This window comes from Erinaceus europaeus, chromosome 3 (assembly GCF_950295315.1).
Source record: "Erinaceus europaeus chromosome 3, mEriEur2.1, whole genome shotgun sequence".
NCBI lineage: Eukaryota > Metazoa > Chordata > Mammalia > Eulipotyphla > Erinaceidae > Erinaceus > Erinaceus europaeus.
In genome coordinates, this window is record NC_080164.1 from 47,171,527 (window position 1) to 47,186,480 (window position 14,954).

Consider the following 14,954-nt stretch of genomic DNA (forward strand, 5'->3'; position numbering starts at 1 on the left):
CAACTGCTATCTTTATTTACTTTGAAAAAGAGATATAAGGATAGAGACTGGAATAGTACTTTTATTATATCTATGTAATGGGTCTTGAACTTAGGGCCACAAGTTTGCAGAACATGTGTTCTACCTCCCCAGCCACATCTGCTCTTACCTGTTGGTATGCTTCTAAAAACCCCTTCTGTTTCATTAGTTTAATCCCCCCTGCTTAACACTATTCTATTTACATAACCACTTCATTCTATTTACATAACGCTGTTAACAAGCACCACCCTCCCTCCAGGGCATTGGTGGTTCAGTGGTAGAATTCTTGCCTGCTCCGCCCCCTCTCCTTGTCATACCCTCTCTGCGGCGCATCCTGTTCCCACCCTACTGGGCTAGTATATTTATAAGGACAAGATTGTTTGTAGTTTTTAGTTTTAGCTTAGCTTGGTATAGATTGTGCTGCGTCCTGCATGAATAAAGAGATACTGCATACAGCTCAACCATGAGTCCCTGGTCGTCTGTTACCTGCCCCGTGAAGCCAGCCCGACGAAAACAACACTTGCCTTCTTTGACAGAATGTTTTCTGTTAGGACTTCTTAAAGTTTTTTCTCTTCCACTGATCATCATTGTTTCTGTAGGCATCCTTAGGATCATTGCACTGAAGTCTACTTTAGGAAGTTTACATAGTTCTATCTTACTTTTTTCCATAAGCTTTGGTTTTGATTCCTTTTTGTGATTCCCTTCTCTTCTCACTATGTTTCTCTATGTTTGATAGGGCTTGGACAGTGGCCAGGGGTTACAAATGTGTACCAAGGTAGAATGGGCCTGAGAGAGACCACGAATCTGGGGTCACAGGTGCCTGGCACAGGCTTGGATCTGAATGGAGACTGGGGCCTCAGTTATAGGTGCTGGTAGAATGCACACTCTAAGTTTAATGGGGAACAGTCTGGCAGGCCATGGGCTGACAAGGGAAACCACAGGAATTGGGCCACCCTTACTAGCTGGCTTTGCTTTGAGCTCTGTGGGGGTACTTACTGACTATAAGGGTGTGAACTGTTTTTAGAAAGTGTGTATTGTCAAGGACGAAATCTGTCTACGAGGAATTGCCATTCTTGATAAATATTGCTTAGTCCCCAGCTAAATCAGTCTTTGTTAAGAGATGGGTGGAACTTTTCTCCTGGGATTTACCTGCCAGGATCTCTTATTATGAGGACTACATCTCAGTAAGGTAGCTAACTGTGCTGCTTTCAACACAGTTGTGTAGTTTGCCAGCATGGTGCCTACTATGACTCCTATTCCAGTGTTGTAAGTCTAGGATCATAAAAGGAATGAGTATCTAGAGTCCTCCCGCATACCCTCCCCAGAATAAAGTTCCACAATTTAGAGATCCAGTTGTAGCTTGCTGCTGTGGTGTGTTGTTGTTGGCAAGAGTAGCTGTCTACTTACTGCCTGGGTTCTATTGTCTTTTGTTGTGGAAGATTGTTCTCTGAATTTATGGTCTGTTTCTATACAGATCGATCCACATTTTGATGTAGCTTTGATGTGATCTGTAATAATCACTGGTGATCTTTGTGATATCTTCTCAAACCTTTTATAGTGCTGTCATAGAACACACCAATCGCGTCATCTTTCTTGAAGACGATGATGTAGCAGCAGCTGTGGATGGCCGTCTTTCTATTCATCGCATTAAACGCACTGCAGGAGATCACCCTGGACGAGCTGTGCAGACCCTCCAGATGGAACTCCAGCAGATCATGAAAGGTAAAAGCTTTTATCGTATAGCTTGGTTTTCTAAATGGAAGAGAGACAACCATTCCTGTTGTAGTATAGGAATCTAATAACACAGTGCTTACTGAACTGTTCCACCTGGTTAGTGAAGGTATAACTTCAGGGAAAAGGATGTTTATTTTGAGGAATGATCTGCTGGTCTCCTTCAAACTAATTCATGACTAGCCATTTCTTTAAGAAACTTACAAAGAAATATTTGATTATTTAAATATTTTTGGCATTTTATAAAGGTTTACTAGTCAATGAGAGGGAGAGAGAGGAAGAGAGAGAGAGAGAGTGAGTGAGTTGGGGGGAAGAGAGAGAAAAAGAATCATTTCTCTGACAATGACTTTGGAGCATTTTTTTCATGTGTTTCTCGGCCTTTTGGATCTCTTTTGTGGAGAATATTCTGTCTATATCCTCTCTGTGTTTTTAGATGGGGTTGTTTGTTTCCTTGCTGCTGAGTTTGCTAAGCTCTTTACATATTTTGGTTTTTAGCTTCTTGTCTGATATATGGCATGTAAAGATCTTCTCCCATTGTGTAAGAGGTCTCTTTGTTTGGGTGGTGGTTTCTTTTGCTATGCAGAAGCTTTTTAACTTGATGTAGTCCCATTGGCTTATTTTTTATTTAGTCTTCTTTGTAATTAGATTCGTTTCATTGAAGATGTCTTGAAAATTTATGTGGAAAAGAGTTCTGTCAATATTTTCCTCTAAGTATTTGATAGTTTCTGGTCTAACATCCAAGTCCTTGATCCACTTGGAATTTACTTTTGTGTTTGGTGAAACATAGTGGTTCAGTTTCATTCTTCTGCATGTTTCAACCCATTTTTTCCAATACCATTTGTTGAAGAGACTCTGCTTTCCCAATTTAGTAGTCTGGGCAGCTTTGCCAAAGATTAGATGCCCATAGGTGTGGGTGATTTGAACTTAGATCTGACTCCAAGACTTAAATTTATCCTGTTATCTTCCTTTGCTATAATTACATACTCTAGGTGTAAAAGTAAATGAAAGTATTTTCCCTTCTTACTTGTTCATTTTTCTTCACACTGGGTAAAATACCATGTAAATATTATTCTCTGTTGCTAAAGCAAGTTTAGACTTTTGTATACAATTTTTTCTTATTCTTTGAATTGTTTGTCTTTGTTTTAATGATACAATTTATATTGCTGTAGGTAACTTCAGTTCATTTATGCAGAAGGAAATTTTTGAGCAGCCAGAATCAGTTGTGAACACAATGAGAGGAAGAGTCAACTTTGATGACTATACTGGTAAATATATGGATTTTTTAAAAATGATTTTTGTGTCTCTTACAGGGGTTGGTTTTGATGGTGTTAAAGTTTTTATTTATTTATTTTTATTTCACTGGCCAGATCAGAGAGGCAAGTTTATTGTTCTTTATAGTTTGATTATAACAGTTTTTGCTGCCAGCAGCTAGTGGAATCTAGTTATCTTTTAAAAATCTTTCATTGGGAATTGGGCAGTAGCGCAGTGGTTTAAGCGCAGGTGGTGCAAAGCACAAGGATCGGCGTAAGGATCCCTGTTCAAGCCCCCGGCTCTCCACCTGCAGAAGAGTCGCGTCACAGGTGGGGAATCAGGTCTGCAGGTGTCTGTCTTTCTCTCCCCCTCTGTCTTCCCTCCATTTCTTTCTGTCCTGTCCAACAGCGATGACATCAACAACAACAATAAAACAACAAGGTCAACAAAAGGGAATAAATAAATATTTAAAAAAAACAAGGGCAACAAAAGGGAAAATAAAATATAAAAATCTTTCACTGTATGATTCCACTGATAAGAAATTACCTTGATATAGATAGAAGGGGGGGTTGATTACGAGGCTGTGATGAGGGAGGAATGGGGAGATGTTTAATGGGTGCCAAGTTTGTGTTTGAAGTGATGAAAAGTCCTAGAGATAGATAATGGTTGCACAGTGTAAATGTACCTGTCACTGAATTGAGTACTAGAAACCATTAAAAAATGAATATTTTTAAGGTATATTTTTCTGTCACAACAGAAAAGGAAATGTTTGCCAATAGCTCGGGTGGGCGGGATGGAGGACGAGTGCCAATGAATATGGGGTTTATTTTGAGGGTACTGAAAATTAGATAGTGGTGATGGTTGCACAACTTTTTTCCCCCCACCAGGGCTACTGCTTGGGCTCAGTGCCAGTACAATGACTCCACACCTTCCAGCAATCTTTTTTTAATTTTTCTTCTTTCGCCTTTTTCCTTCTGTTTTTGATAGAGACAGAAATGAGTGAGGGAGGTGGGTCTGAGTGGAGAACTCTGGTCACCATGCAGTGCTTGGACTGTAAATTAATTCACTTTGTGGATGCCTAAGAAATACTGAGTGATAGACTGTTGAATGAAAGTTTTTATAGCTAAAAATGAAACTTGTTTAGAAGGATCTGTAGAAAACTGTGAAATGGCTATAGAGACATAAACATTAGACAGACTCATTATAGTGTTTTGGGATCACATTTATGTTTTTAAAGAGCCACTCTGTTAAAAGATCATTCTGACTATTAATGGAGAACAGGTTCTAGTTGGGGACCAGCAAAGAGACTAGTTAGAATAGTTAAAATGTTGTTCTCCTCCAGGTGAGAGAGATTGGATGAGGGTGATGGCACATTTGGAAGGTGAAGCTCAAGGCATGCTCTGGGAGTGCATGTAGAGGTGGGCTAGGAGCCATCCAGGGGAGATGAATATGAGGGAAATAGTGATAGCATTTACTGAAAAAAAAAAAAAAGAAAAAAAAAAGACGGGGATAATGGGTTTGTAATATGTTCAGAGCATTGTTCTAGGACCATATGGGAAACAAACATAACTAAGACAATCTTTTCCAAGAATACTTGTAATACAGTTTACCTATCTTAATATATAATTCAGTGGGTTCTGAAAAATTTCTCTGATATGGCCATATGCTAACCTCTACAACAGTCAGGTTGGAACACGGGTCCATCACTCCACAAGTCTGCTTGTGCCCTTTGTAGTTTGCCTGCTCTCCAACCTCCAGCTAACAGCTCCATCCATCAGTATCTACTGATCTATTTTTTGTGGCCCTAGTGTTTGACTTTATGATGAGTTTTAATCTATAGAGAGGAATGTAATGCTTAAACAAGGCCGAGTGAGAAATACTGTAGTTGTGGGGGCACTAAGGGAAATGGGTAAGTTACAGGTTTGAGGGAGCTAGTTACACTGTGCCTTATTTACTTTATATTTTTCAAGTAATAAAGAACTGTGGCTTTCCAAGAGAAATTTTGAGTTTTTTTTAAAAGTAGCAGTCATCTTTCAAATCGACGGCAGACACTCTTGAAAAGTGATTACTTCTATCGTGTAGTCTTGCTAGTTATATATTCAAACTTTTTTCTTTTTCATTATTTAATAATGCTTTTAATATACTAACTTTTCTTTTTAGTGAATTTGGGAGGTTTGAAGGATCACATTAAGGAGATTCAGAGGTGTCGGCGTTTGATTCTTATTGCTTGTGGAACAAGTTATCATGCTGGTGTAGCAGTAAGTGATTTTTAATTAGAATTGTCTTATGTTGAATAGGAAAAAAAAAAGATTAGGTTATTAATTTAACTCTAAATCTAAGTTTTGAGGCAGAAACTATGTGTTTCATTAGAGTTGTCAGAATCTGAAATTTGGCCCTCAGAATTCAATCCCTGATATCACATAAAAAAGAAAAGGTAGGTACCATTGGTAGCACCACAGCATAAGGCTATGAGATCCAGTCTCCAGCACCACTATAAGCCAAAGATAACCAGTGTTCTGGTAAATGAATGAATGAGAGAGGAAGGAAGGGAGAAAGGGAGGGAGATAGGGAGATAGGAAAAAAGAAAGAAAGAAAGAAAGAAAGAAATAAAGAAAGAAAGAAAGAAAGAAGGAAAGGAGGAAGGAAGGAAGGGAGGGAATAAATATATGAGGTAAAATTAAGAGAAAAGAAATATTTTAAGTAAAGTTGTGTGACCAAGGATATCTTTTCTCTACAGACACGTCAAGTTCTTGAAGAGCTAACTGAGTTGCCTGTTATGGTGGAGCTAGCCAGTGACTTCCTGGATAGAAACACACCAGTCTTTCGAGATGACGTTTGCTTTTTCATTAGTCAGTCAGGTATGTTGATTATAAAGACTTAAAAAGAAGGAACGATATTCTTTCTTGGGAGTCAGGTGGTAGCACAGCAGGTGACGCAAAGTGCAAGGACCTGTGTAAGCATCATGGTTGGAGCTCCCAGCTCCCCACCTGCAGGGGAGTCGCTTCACAGGCAGAGAAAGAGGTCTGCAGGTGTCTGTCTTTCTCTCTCCCTCTCCATCTTCCCCTCCTCTCTCCATTTCTCTCTGTCCTAACGATGACATCAACAACAATAATAACCACAACAATAAAACAACAAGGGCAATAAAAGGGAGTAAATAAATATATAAAAAAAGATTCTTTCTAAAAAAACACTAATGTATTTTGACAAAAACTTAATATTTAAACAAATTACTGTTGCAGATGACGAATGACTAATTTGATATTATATAATTCTTTTATTAATTCATAAAATTAGCATTTTAAATTCACATTAACACTCAAAAGACCTGAATTTTCAAAGACAAAGGAGATCCAAAAAGTAGAACCCTGTTACTAAAAGATTTACAAGTTTATTTTATATGCATGCTTTATATTTTATTTAAAAAAAAATCTGGGGAGCTGCATGGTAGTGCACCTGGTTGAGTGCATATGCTACAGTGTGCAAGGACCCAGATTTGAGCCCCCAGTCCCCACCTGCAGGGGGAAAGCTTTGCGACTGGTGAAGTAGTGTTGCAGTTCTCCCCCCCCTTCCCTTCACCTCCTTCCCTCTTGATTTATGGCTGTCTCTAATAAATAAAGATATTAAAAATATTTTAAAAATTCTGTTGAAAGGAAATCAGTTATCTTTGGTTTTGCATCTAAGAATAACTTATGGAACATAGGTATAACTCTTTGTGTGCTTTGTTTTTGCCTTCGTTTTACACAGGTGAGACAGCAGATACTCTGATGGCTCTTAGGTACTGTAAGGAGAGAGGAGCTTTAACTGTGGGCATCACAAACACAGTTGGCAGTTCAATATCAAGGGAGACAGACTGTGGAGTTCACATCAATGCAGGACCTGAGATTGGTGTGGCCAGTACAAAGGTAAACTTTTTTTTCCCTTTTTATTAGTGACTTAATATTGATTTACAAATGTACATGTCAACAGGGATATAATTCCATACCATTTCCACCACCACAGCTCTGAATCCCTAATCCAAGGGTACATATGGTTAACTATCATCTCTATAGCTATCTGTTTACATTTGTATGTAATTGCCCCCTTTTTCTTCCAGGTCCAGCCTTCTCTTCTCCCAGCCACATATAACCCTATTACTACATCTAAATTTCCTTCCCTTTTTCCTCCTCTCTCCCTGGGTCCTGCTGGAGCTGGAATTCAGAGCCTTCTTATCCTCTTCTTTCTATCACTTCTTCCCCCACTGGGAGTATGGATCAAAATGGTTTTTGGGGCACAGAAGATAGGAGTTCTGGCTTCTGCAATTGTTTCTCCTTTGGACATGGCCATTGGCAGGTTGACCCATATCCCTAGCCTGTTTCTATCTTTCCCTGGTAGGGTAGATCTCTGGAGGGGTGAGGTTCCAGGATACACTGGTGAGGTTGTCTTCCCAGAGAAGTCAGGATGAAATCTTGATAGCATCTGCAACTTGGTGTCGGGAAGGTGGCAGGATATAAAGTGAGACAAAATGGTTAGTGAACAGGAACTAAAAAGTAGGAACAGAGTGGATGAGATTAGGGATCATAGAGTAGAAGAAATCTAGGAAGTCCATTTTAGGCATGTATCTAGGGGCCCATGACTATAGTGGTTAGTGCTTGTGTTTGATAGCTAACATGAACTTGGATAAAACTATTGTGAGAGAAAATGGTGTCAGAGTGGAGAAAAGGACTAGAAAGTTGGATTAGGGCAGAGAGTAGCTACAATTCTTGAAAAAATTCGGTGGATAAAACTAATTATCTTCCTCCATCCACCTGAACAAGGGCATATATATATTTAGCACCAGTGCCTGCATAACTTCTATTGGTCTGAGCTCACATCTCATGGTTACAGATGGGAACATTGCAGGTGCATGTGTCATTTCAATACCAGTCTTCCTTGAGTGGCAGGGTAGGATACCCTAGCCTTCCTTCAGAGACTGGGGCAGTTCCTACTATCCTGGCTGCTTTATGGTGAGGGCCAGGTCCTGAGAAGGCCTGCAAGAGGGCTTATGAAGATGTTCCTGATGGAAGTAACCAGTGGTGGTGGACAGAGGGATCTATTAGAGGTCTAGGTCTATCATATTTATGTGGGAATCCAAAGATTCCCTGACTAGGGCCCTACATAATAATGTGGTATGATATTGACCAAAGGGAACCAGTCTCTTGCCCTTATCAAAGTAAATTTTTAAAAAATATTTATTTGTTCCCTTTTGTTGCCCTTGTTGTTTCTATTGTTGTAGTTATTGTTGTTGTTGTTGGATAAGACAGAGAGAAATGGAGAGAGGAGGGGAAGACAGAGAGGGGAGAGCAAGATAGACACGTGCAGACCTGCTACACCACTTGTGAAGTGACTCCCCTGTAGGTGGAGAGCTGGGGGCTTGAACGAGGATCCTTATGCCGGTCCTTGCACTTTGCACCACGTGTGCTTAACCTACTGTGCTACCGCCCGAATGCCTCAAAGTAAATTCTTAACTTAGTTGTCAAGTGACAGTTTCATCGTAGTGCTGATGAAGGAAACTAATTCATATCTCATGTAGTATAATAATCATTGTAAGGCTTAAGGGTCAGTGGTGGTTATCTTGTTAATCCCCTCCATTGCTTTCATCTTAAGAGTTTGAAAGGAACACATACATATATGTGAGATGATTTTGAAAGGGCCACTACTGGCTATCTCCATGGATACATGGTACATACAGTCTTCCTTTCATGTATTAAGTATAGTAAGGAACTAGAAAGATACTGTTACTTTTCTAAAACAACTATTATCTAGTTTAATTTTTATTCTTAATTAGTTGATTTTGTCAATATGTATTTATTAATGAGAGAGAGAGAAAAAAAAAAAACTAGTGCATCACTCTGGTATATACAGTGCCAGGGATACAGCTCAGGAACTCATGCTCTTAGATCCAGTGCTCTAGCCACTGTGCCACCCTGAGGGCCACTAATTGATTTTTTTTTTTTATGTTGCTAGGAATGAATCCATAGCCTTGTACATATGTAATACCACCACTTAGTGACCTTGTGGGCCCAAGTTTTTCATTTTTCTCTTAGAAAGAAAATGAGAGAAACACAGGTGAAAGGGAAAGACAGAGAGGAAGGGTACCATAAAACCACTCCATTTTCCGATCTTCCACAGAGCTGTCTTGAGTGCTATTCATAGTACTCCCACATGAAACTGGGGCTCAGAACCAGGGCTTCTCGAATGGAAAGTTTACATTCTACCAGGTGTGTGAGCTATCTTCATAGCTTGTAATAAGTATTTAGCTTTCTTTTTTTTGTTTGTTTTGTTTTGTTTCCAGAGCTGTGGCCTTGCACATGTATGGCTTCACTCTCCTTGGCCACTGTTTCATTCAGATAGAGAAGCAGACCGCATTATAAGAACCTCCTCCGATGCCGTATCACCCTAAGTGGTGTCAGGGCTTGAGCCTATTCCCTCTTTCTGGCCCTGCATAGTTCATCCTCCCTCCTTCTCTCTCTCTCTCTCATAAATTTATTGTTGGATAGAGACAGAGATAAATTGAGAAGGGAGGGGAGATAGAGGTGGAAAGAGACAGAGAGAGACCCCTGCAGCCCTACTTCACCACTTGTGAAGCTTTCCTCCCCTGCAGGTGAGGATCAGGGGCTTAAACCTAGGTCTTTGTACACTGTAATGTATGCGCTTAACCCAGCGTGTCACCACCTTGGCCCTGCATAGTTCTTTGAAAGTTTGTAAGGAGTATATCTTTTCTATATAATTTGGTGACTGAAAAAGAGAAAAGAGAGATGCAAGAAGACAGTTGAGTAGGTAGAACACACACCTAACTATATAATGAAACTTTGGTTCGAATTCCTAGCAGCACTACATGGAAACACCATGCACAGACCCAAAAGGAACTCTGTGAATGAGGTAGTTCTCTCTCTCTTTCACACACACACACACACACACACACACACACACACACACACACACACACACACACACTATATATATATATATATATACAGAAACTGGGCCTGAGTGACCACTCATTGGCATTACTTATTCACAAGGTCCTCAGTTTGTTCCCTAGCACCGCATTAAAAATACATATTTTATAATATCTTTAGGTACTGTACCTGTGGAAATTTAAAGTACACTCCTTTAAAAAAAATTGCCCAAGTTGAGATATGTGCAAAATTAGAAAATGCATAAATTTAATACTGGAAGTAAAAATCTTAGAATATATGCAAATGCAGAAGACAGTCATTCTCCATTCTCCACAAATGTATTACTGTGTGATTTCAATTTCTTATTGTTTGGTTGTCTGCTTAAATAATTGTCTAATAGGATGCCTAGGTCGTGGTGGATTGGAGTTTGCTAGGTTTGTGTGTGTGTGTGTGTGTGTGTGTGTGTGTGTGTGTATGTGTAAGATGATATTAAGATGTATGTTACCACATTTGAACTTTTAGTCTTCTGAGTAACTTGATGGGGATAATTTTGTGTATATGTGTGGAATATTTGTCATGCTTATGCAAAACAGAGTGAGGTTTTGGTTTCTTGGTTATTTTGCTATTGCTAACACTATAATTTACAGAAAGCTGGAATCTGAATTTTCTCTATGTGGTAATTAAAACATGTAAGATATTTGCGCTTGTGTTTCCAGTCTGTGCCTGGATAACCAGCCTCTCTCAGCAGCAGCTTACGTATATATATATTTTTTAACAGCATCCAGACAGGCAGTTTTGATCATGGATTGAAATTCTAGAGTCCCTTTATTCATACCACATTGTCAAGTGAGGACTTGAGGGTGGTGTATGTGGGGAACAGCATTGTACGACTGCATGGATGCTTTTAAGCTTGCCTTTTCATGAACTCTTTCTTAAACTTTGAGTTGTGGAGAAAAATACTATTTTTTGTTTGTTTCTAATTCCTCGTAAAAACTAATTTTCCTGAACACTTGAGTGTATTTTTCAAATATCCAGCAATATTAAAAGAATTTTACAGGGGGTCGGGCGGTGGCGCAGTGGGTTAAGCGCATGTGGCGCAAAGCGCAGGGACCGGCGTAAGGATCCCGGTTCGAGCCCGGGGCTCCCCACCTGCAGGGGAGTCGCTTCACAGGCGGTGAAGCAGGTCTGCAGGTGTCTATCTTTCTCTCCCCTCTCTCTCTGTCTTCCCCTCCTCTCTCCATTTCTCTCTGTCCTATCCAACAACGAATTGCGTCAACAAGGGCAATAATAATAACCACAACGAAGCTACAACAAGGGCAACAAAAGGGGAAAGAAAAAAAAAAAAAAGGCCTCCAGGAGCGGTGGATTCATGGTGCAGGCACCGAGCCCAGCAATAACCCTGGAAGGGGAAAAAAAAAAAAAAAAAAAGAATTTTACAATAACACCCATAAACCCATCACCTACACTTTGCCACTTGTTACAACTTCATTAAGGTGTAATTTTCTTACCACAACATTGGCCAGCTTTTAAGTGTATAGTTCTCTTTTACATGCACCTTAATATAAACTCACCTGTGTGTATTGTCACCATTATCTGGGCTTAGGAGACTTACTCACTAGAAAAAAATTTTATTTGTGTCCTCTTTATAGTCAGTTCCCATTCCAACCCCCAGCCTCAACCCTAGGTAAATTGCAACTCTTGCTTTCTTTTCCTATTTGTCTTTTTTTTTTTTTTTTAAGTTTTATTTATTCATTGATAAGGGAGAAGAGGAGATAGCACCAAGAGCATCACTCTGGCAGATGGGATGCTGTGGGTTAAACTCAGGACCTCACATTTGAGAGTCTAAAGCTTATCCATTTCAGCAGCACTATCTTTTATACATACCTTGATTTCTTTAAAACTTAGACTACCTGTGGTCCATTGCAGTGGAGCTAAGAACACTAGAGGAGGAGGCAGCAGGGGCTTGAGTAGATGCAGGGAGCCCAGTGCATGCTGGTGGAAGACAGCATATTTGGTGGTGGGAGTGGTGCACAGATGCCTGGCACGGGGAGGTAGGAAACTGTACGTGGGGGCCAGGCAGTAGTGCGGCGGGTTAAGCGCACATGGTGCAAAGCTCAAGGACGGGCTTAAGGATCCTGATTCCAGCCCCTGGCTCCCCACCTGCAGAGGGGTCACTTCACAAGTGGTGAAGCAGGTCTGCAGATATCCATCTTTCTCTCCCCCCTCTTGATTTCTTTCTGTTCTCTCCAACAACGACAGCAATAACAACAACAATAATAATAACAATAATAAACAATAGGGCAACAAAAGGGAAAAGGTGGCCTCCAGGAACAGTGGATTTGTAGTGTAGGCACCAAGCCCCTGCAATAACCCCGGTGGCAAAAAAAAAAAAAAAAAGGAAATTGTACTCATGTGACTATAACTGTCTTGTAAACCATTATTTCCCTCAATAAGGTGATGGTGGGGTAGAGGGTTGCTATATGTTATTAAACACATATGGAAAACAAAAATGTTAAAAAGTTCCCCTTAAAATTACACAAAGTGCATCGTGGAGGTGGCACACTGGGTAAAGTGCTAAACTCAAGCGTGAGGGTCCTGAGTTCAGTCCCTGCCATTGCAGATGTCAGTGATGTTGTAAGCTTTTCTCTTCTCCCACTCTTTTCGCTCATAAATAAATAAGTTTTTAAAATATTAATAAGTATAGCAATTCAGTCTTTTAGTTTCTGAAGCAGATTTGTTTTCTTCATTAGTAAAGGTATTTTGGGCATAGAGTTTTTTTTTTTAAAGCAGTTTTTGAATGTGCAGTTATGAACCATTTCTAAGTGGCAAATATATGTATATATGTTAACATTTGACTAAAGGTAACTATTGATTCAGATCTTTGAACCCTGTGATATAGTTTAGCAGAATTCTCTAATCTTGATTATGAATTTTGTAACAGTCTGAAGCACTGTCAGGGTTAAGAGGATATTAGTAACTCTCATAATAGCAGACTGTAGCCAATATGATATTTCTCTAGGAACAGATGGGTATAAATGTGAGGGGTCATTTGTTATTGTAGGTGTTTAGAATTTACCAAAAAGCTGACTTGTGTTGATTTAAAAATATAAACCAATGTAACTTTATTTTTGGCTGACTAAAATGTAAAACCAAGTTTAAAAGTTCAGAGTCAGTGCTTTTTCTGGCAAATTCTTTCAAACCTCACTAGATTCTAAATGCTAGGTATAGCCTATTTTTCATATAATAGATTTCTGGTGTGTACTGATGAAACAGAAATCATGATATTGGAAGTTAAGTTCTAATAGGTATGCAATAGAAAAGTGTTTGCATTCAAATCACTAGTGTAGTAGGAAAATAAAGACTAGAAAGGAATAGAATTAGAATACAGGTGAAGACTATAGGCAAGAGAGTCCAAATCATTTTATGTACCATGGGATCAAATTCCTAGTCTGAAGGTAGAAAATATGGGCACAGGTATGGGTGTGAAGGGATGTATGAGCAAATGGTAACTGAAAAGTTCAACAAGAGGAAACAGAGAATGACATTAAACTTTAAGAAAGTAAGGGGGAGTCAGGCTGCACTGCAGCAGGTTAAGCGCAGGTGGCGCAAAGTTCAAGGACCGACTTAAGGATCCTGGTTTGAGCCCCCGGCTCCCCACCTGCAGGGGAGTCGCTTCACAGGCGGTGAAGCAGGTCTGCATGTGTCTGTCTTTCTGTCCACCTCTCTGTCTTCCCCTCTTCTCTCCATTTCTCTCTGTCCTATACAACAACGATGACATCAATAATAACTACAACAATAAAAAAAAAAAAGGAAGGAACACTAGTAGGCTTTTAAGTTTTACTAAACAGGGAGGCTCATAATCCACATTTTGATGGGAAAATAGTCACTAATAATGTGACTCCATAACCAGAGAACAGTAATGTATGTTCTACAAAAATAAAAACCGGGCCCAGGCAGTAGTGCACCAGGTTAAGTGCACATAGTGCAAAGCACAAGACCCAGCACAAGGATCCCGGTTCCAGCCTCTGGCTCCCCACCTTCACAAGCAGTGAAGCAGGTCTGCAGGTGTCTTTCTCTCCCCCTCTTTCTTCCCCTCCTCTCCTAATTTCTCTCTGTCCTATCCAACAACAACAACAACAAACAACAGCAACAACAATGGAAAAAAGATGGCCTCCAGAAGCAGTGGATTCGCCGTGCAGGCTCTGAGCCCCAGCAATAGCCCTGGAGGAAAAAAAGAAATATGTGTGTATGTCACGACTTTTCTGACAACCCTAAAAACCATAAATGCCTGAGACATTTAACTCCATCCTTGTAACTAATTAACTGAATTAAACATTTCCAGCACCACCATAAACCAGAACTGAGCAGTGCTCTGGTCTCTCTTTTTCATTAAAATAAATAACATAAAAAAATGATATTGGCGAACCCCGGCTCCCCACCTGCAGGGGAGTCGCTTCACAGGCGGTGAAGCAGGTCTGCAGGTGTCTATCTTTCTCTCCTCCTCTCTGTCTTCCCCTCCTCTCTCCATTTCTCTCTGTCCTATCCAACAACAATGACAACAACAATAATAACTACAACAATAAAACAACAAGGGCAACAAAAGGGAATAAATAAAAAAAATTTAAAAAAAAAAAAATGATATTGGTGGTTCCAGGTGGTGGCACACCTGGTTGAGTGCACATGATTCCTCTCTCAATTTCAAGGAAGGGACGACGGGGAGAGAAAGACACCTGCAGACCTGCTTCACCGCTTGTGAAGGTGGGGAGCCAGGGCTGGAACCGGGATCCTTGTGCTGGACCTTGTGCTTCGCACTATCTGTTGTTGATATCCAACAATGACAGCAATAACAATAACAATAAACAAGGGCAACAAAAGGTAAAAATGGTCTCCGGGAGCAGTTGATTTGCGCGCAGGCACAGAGCCCCAGCAATAACCCTGGAGGCAAAAAAAAAAAAAATTAAAACATTTTAAAAATAAATTTAAAAAAATTTTAAATATTTTTAAAAAATGAAAAAATTAAAAGATGATACTATGGGG

General features: G+C 39.9%; 1 protein-coding gene across 2 annotated transcripts in view; it reads left to right on the forward strand.

Annotated features, from left to right (window-relative positions):
* GFPT1 (glutamine--fructose-6-phosphate transaminase 1) overlaps positions 1–14,954 on the forward strand; it is a 72,042-nt gene that overhangs the window by 42,329 nt on the left and 14,759 nt on the right. For both annotated transcript variants that reach the window (XM_016187336.2, XM_016187337.2), the window contains 5 exons: positions 1,577–1,740; positions 2,919–3,014; positions 5,161–5,258; positions 5,738–5,858; positions 6,745–6,902. In XM_016187336.2, coding sequence (XP_016042822.1) covers positions 1,577–1,740; positions 2,919–3,014; positions 5,161–5,258; positions 5,738–5,858; positions 6,745–6,902 — 637 coding nt within the window. The remainder of the gene's footprint in view (positions 1–1,576; positions 1,741–2,918; positions 3,015–5,160; positions 5,259–5,737; positions 5,859–6,744; positions 6,903–14,954) is intronic.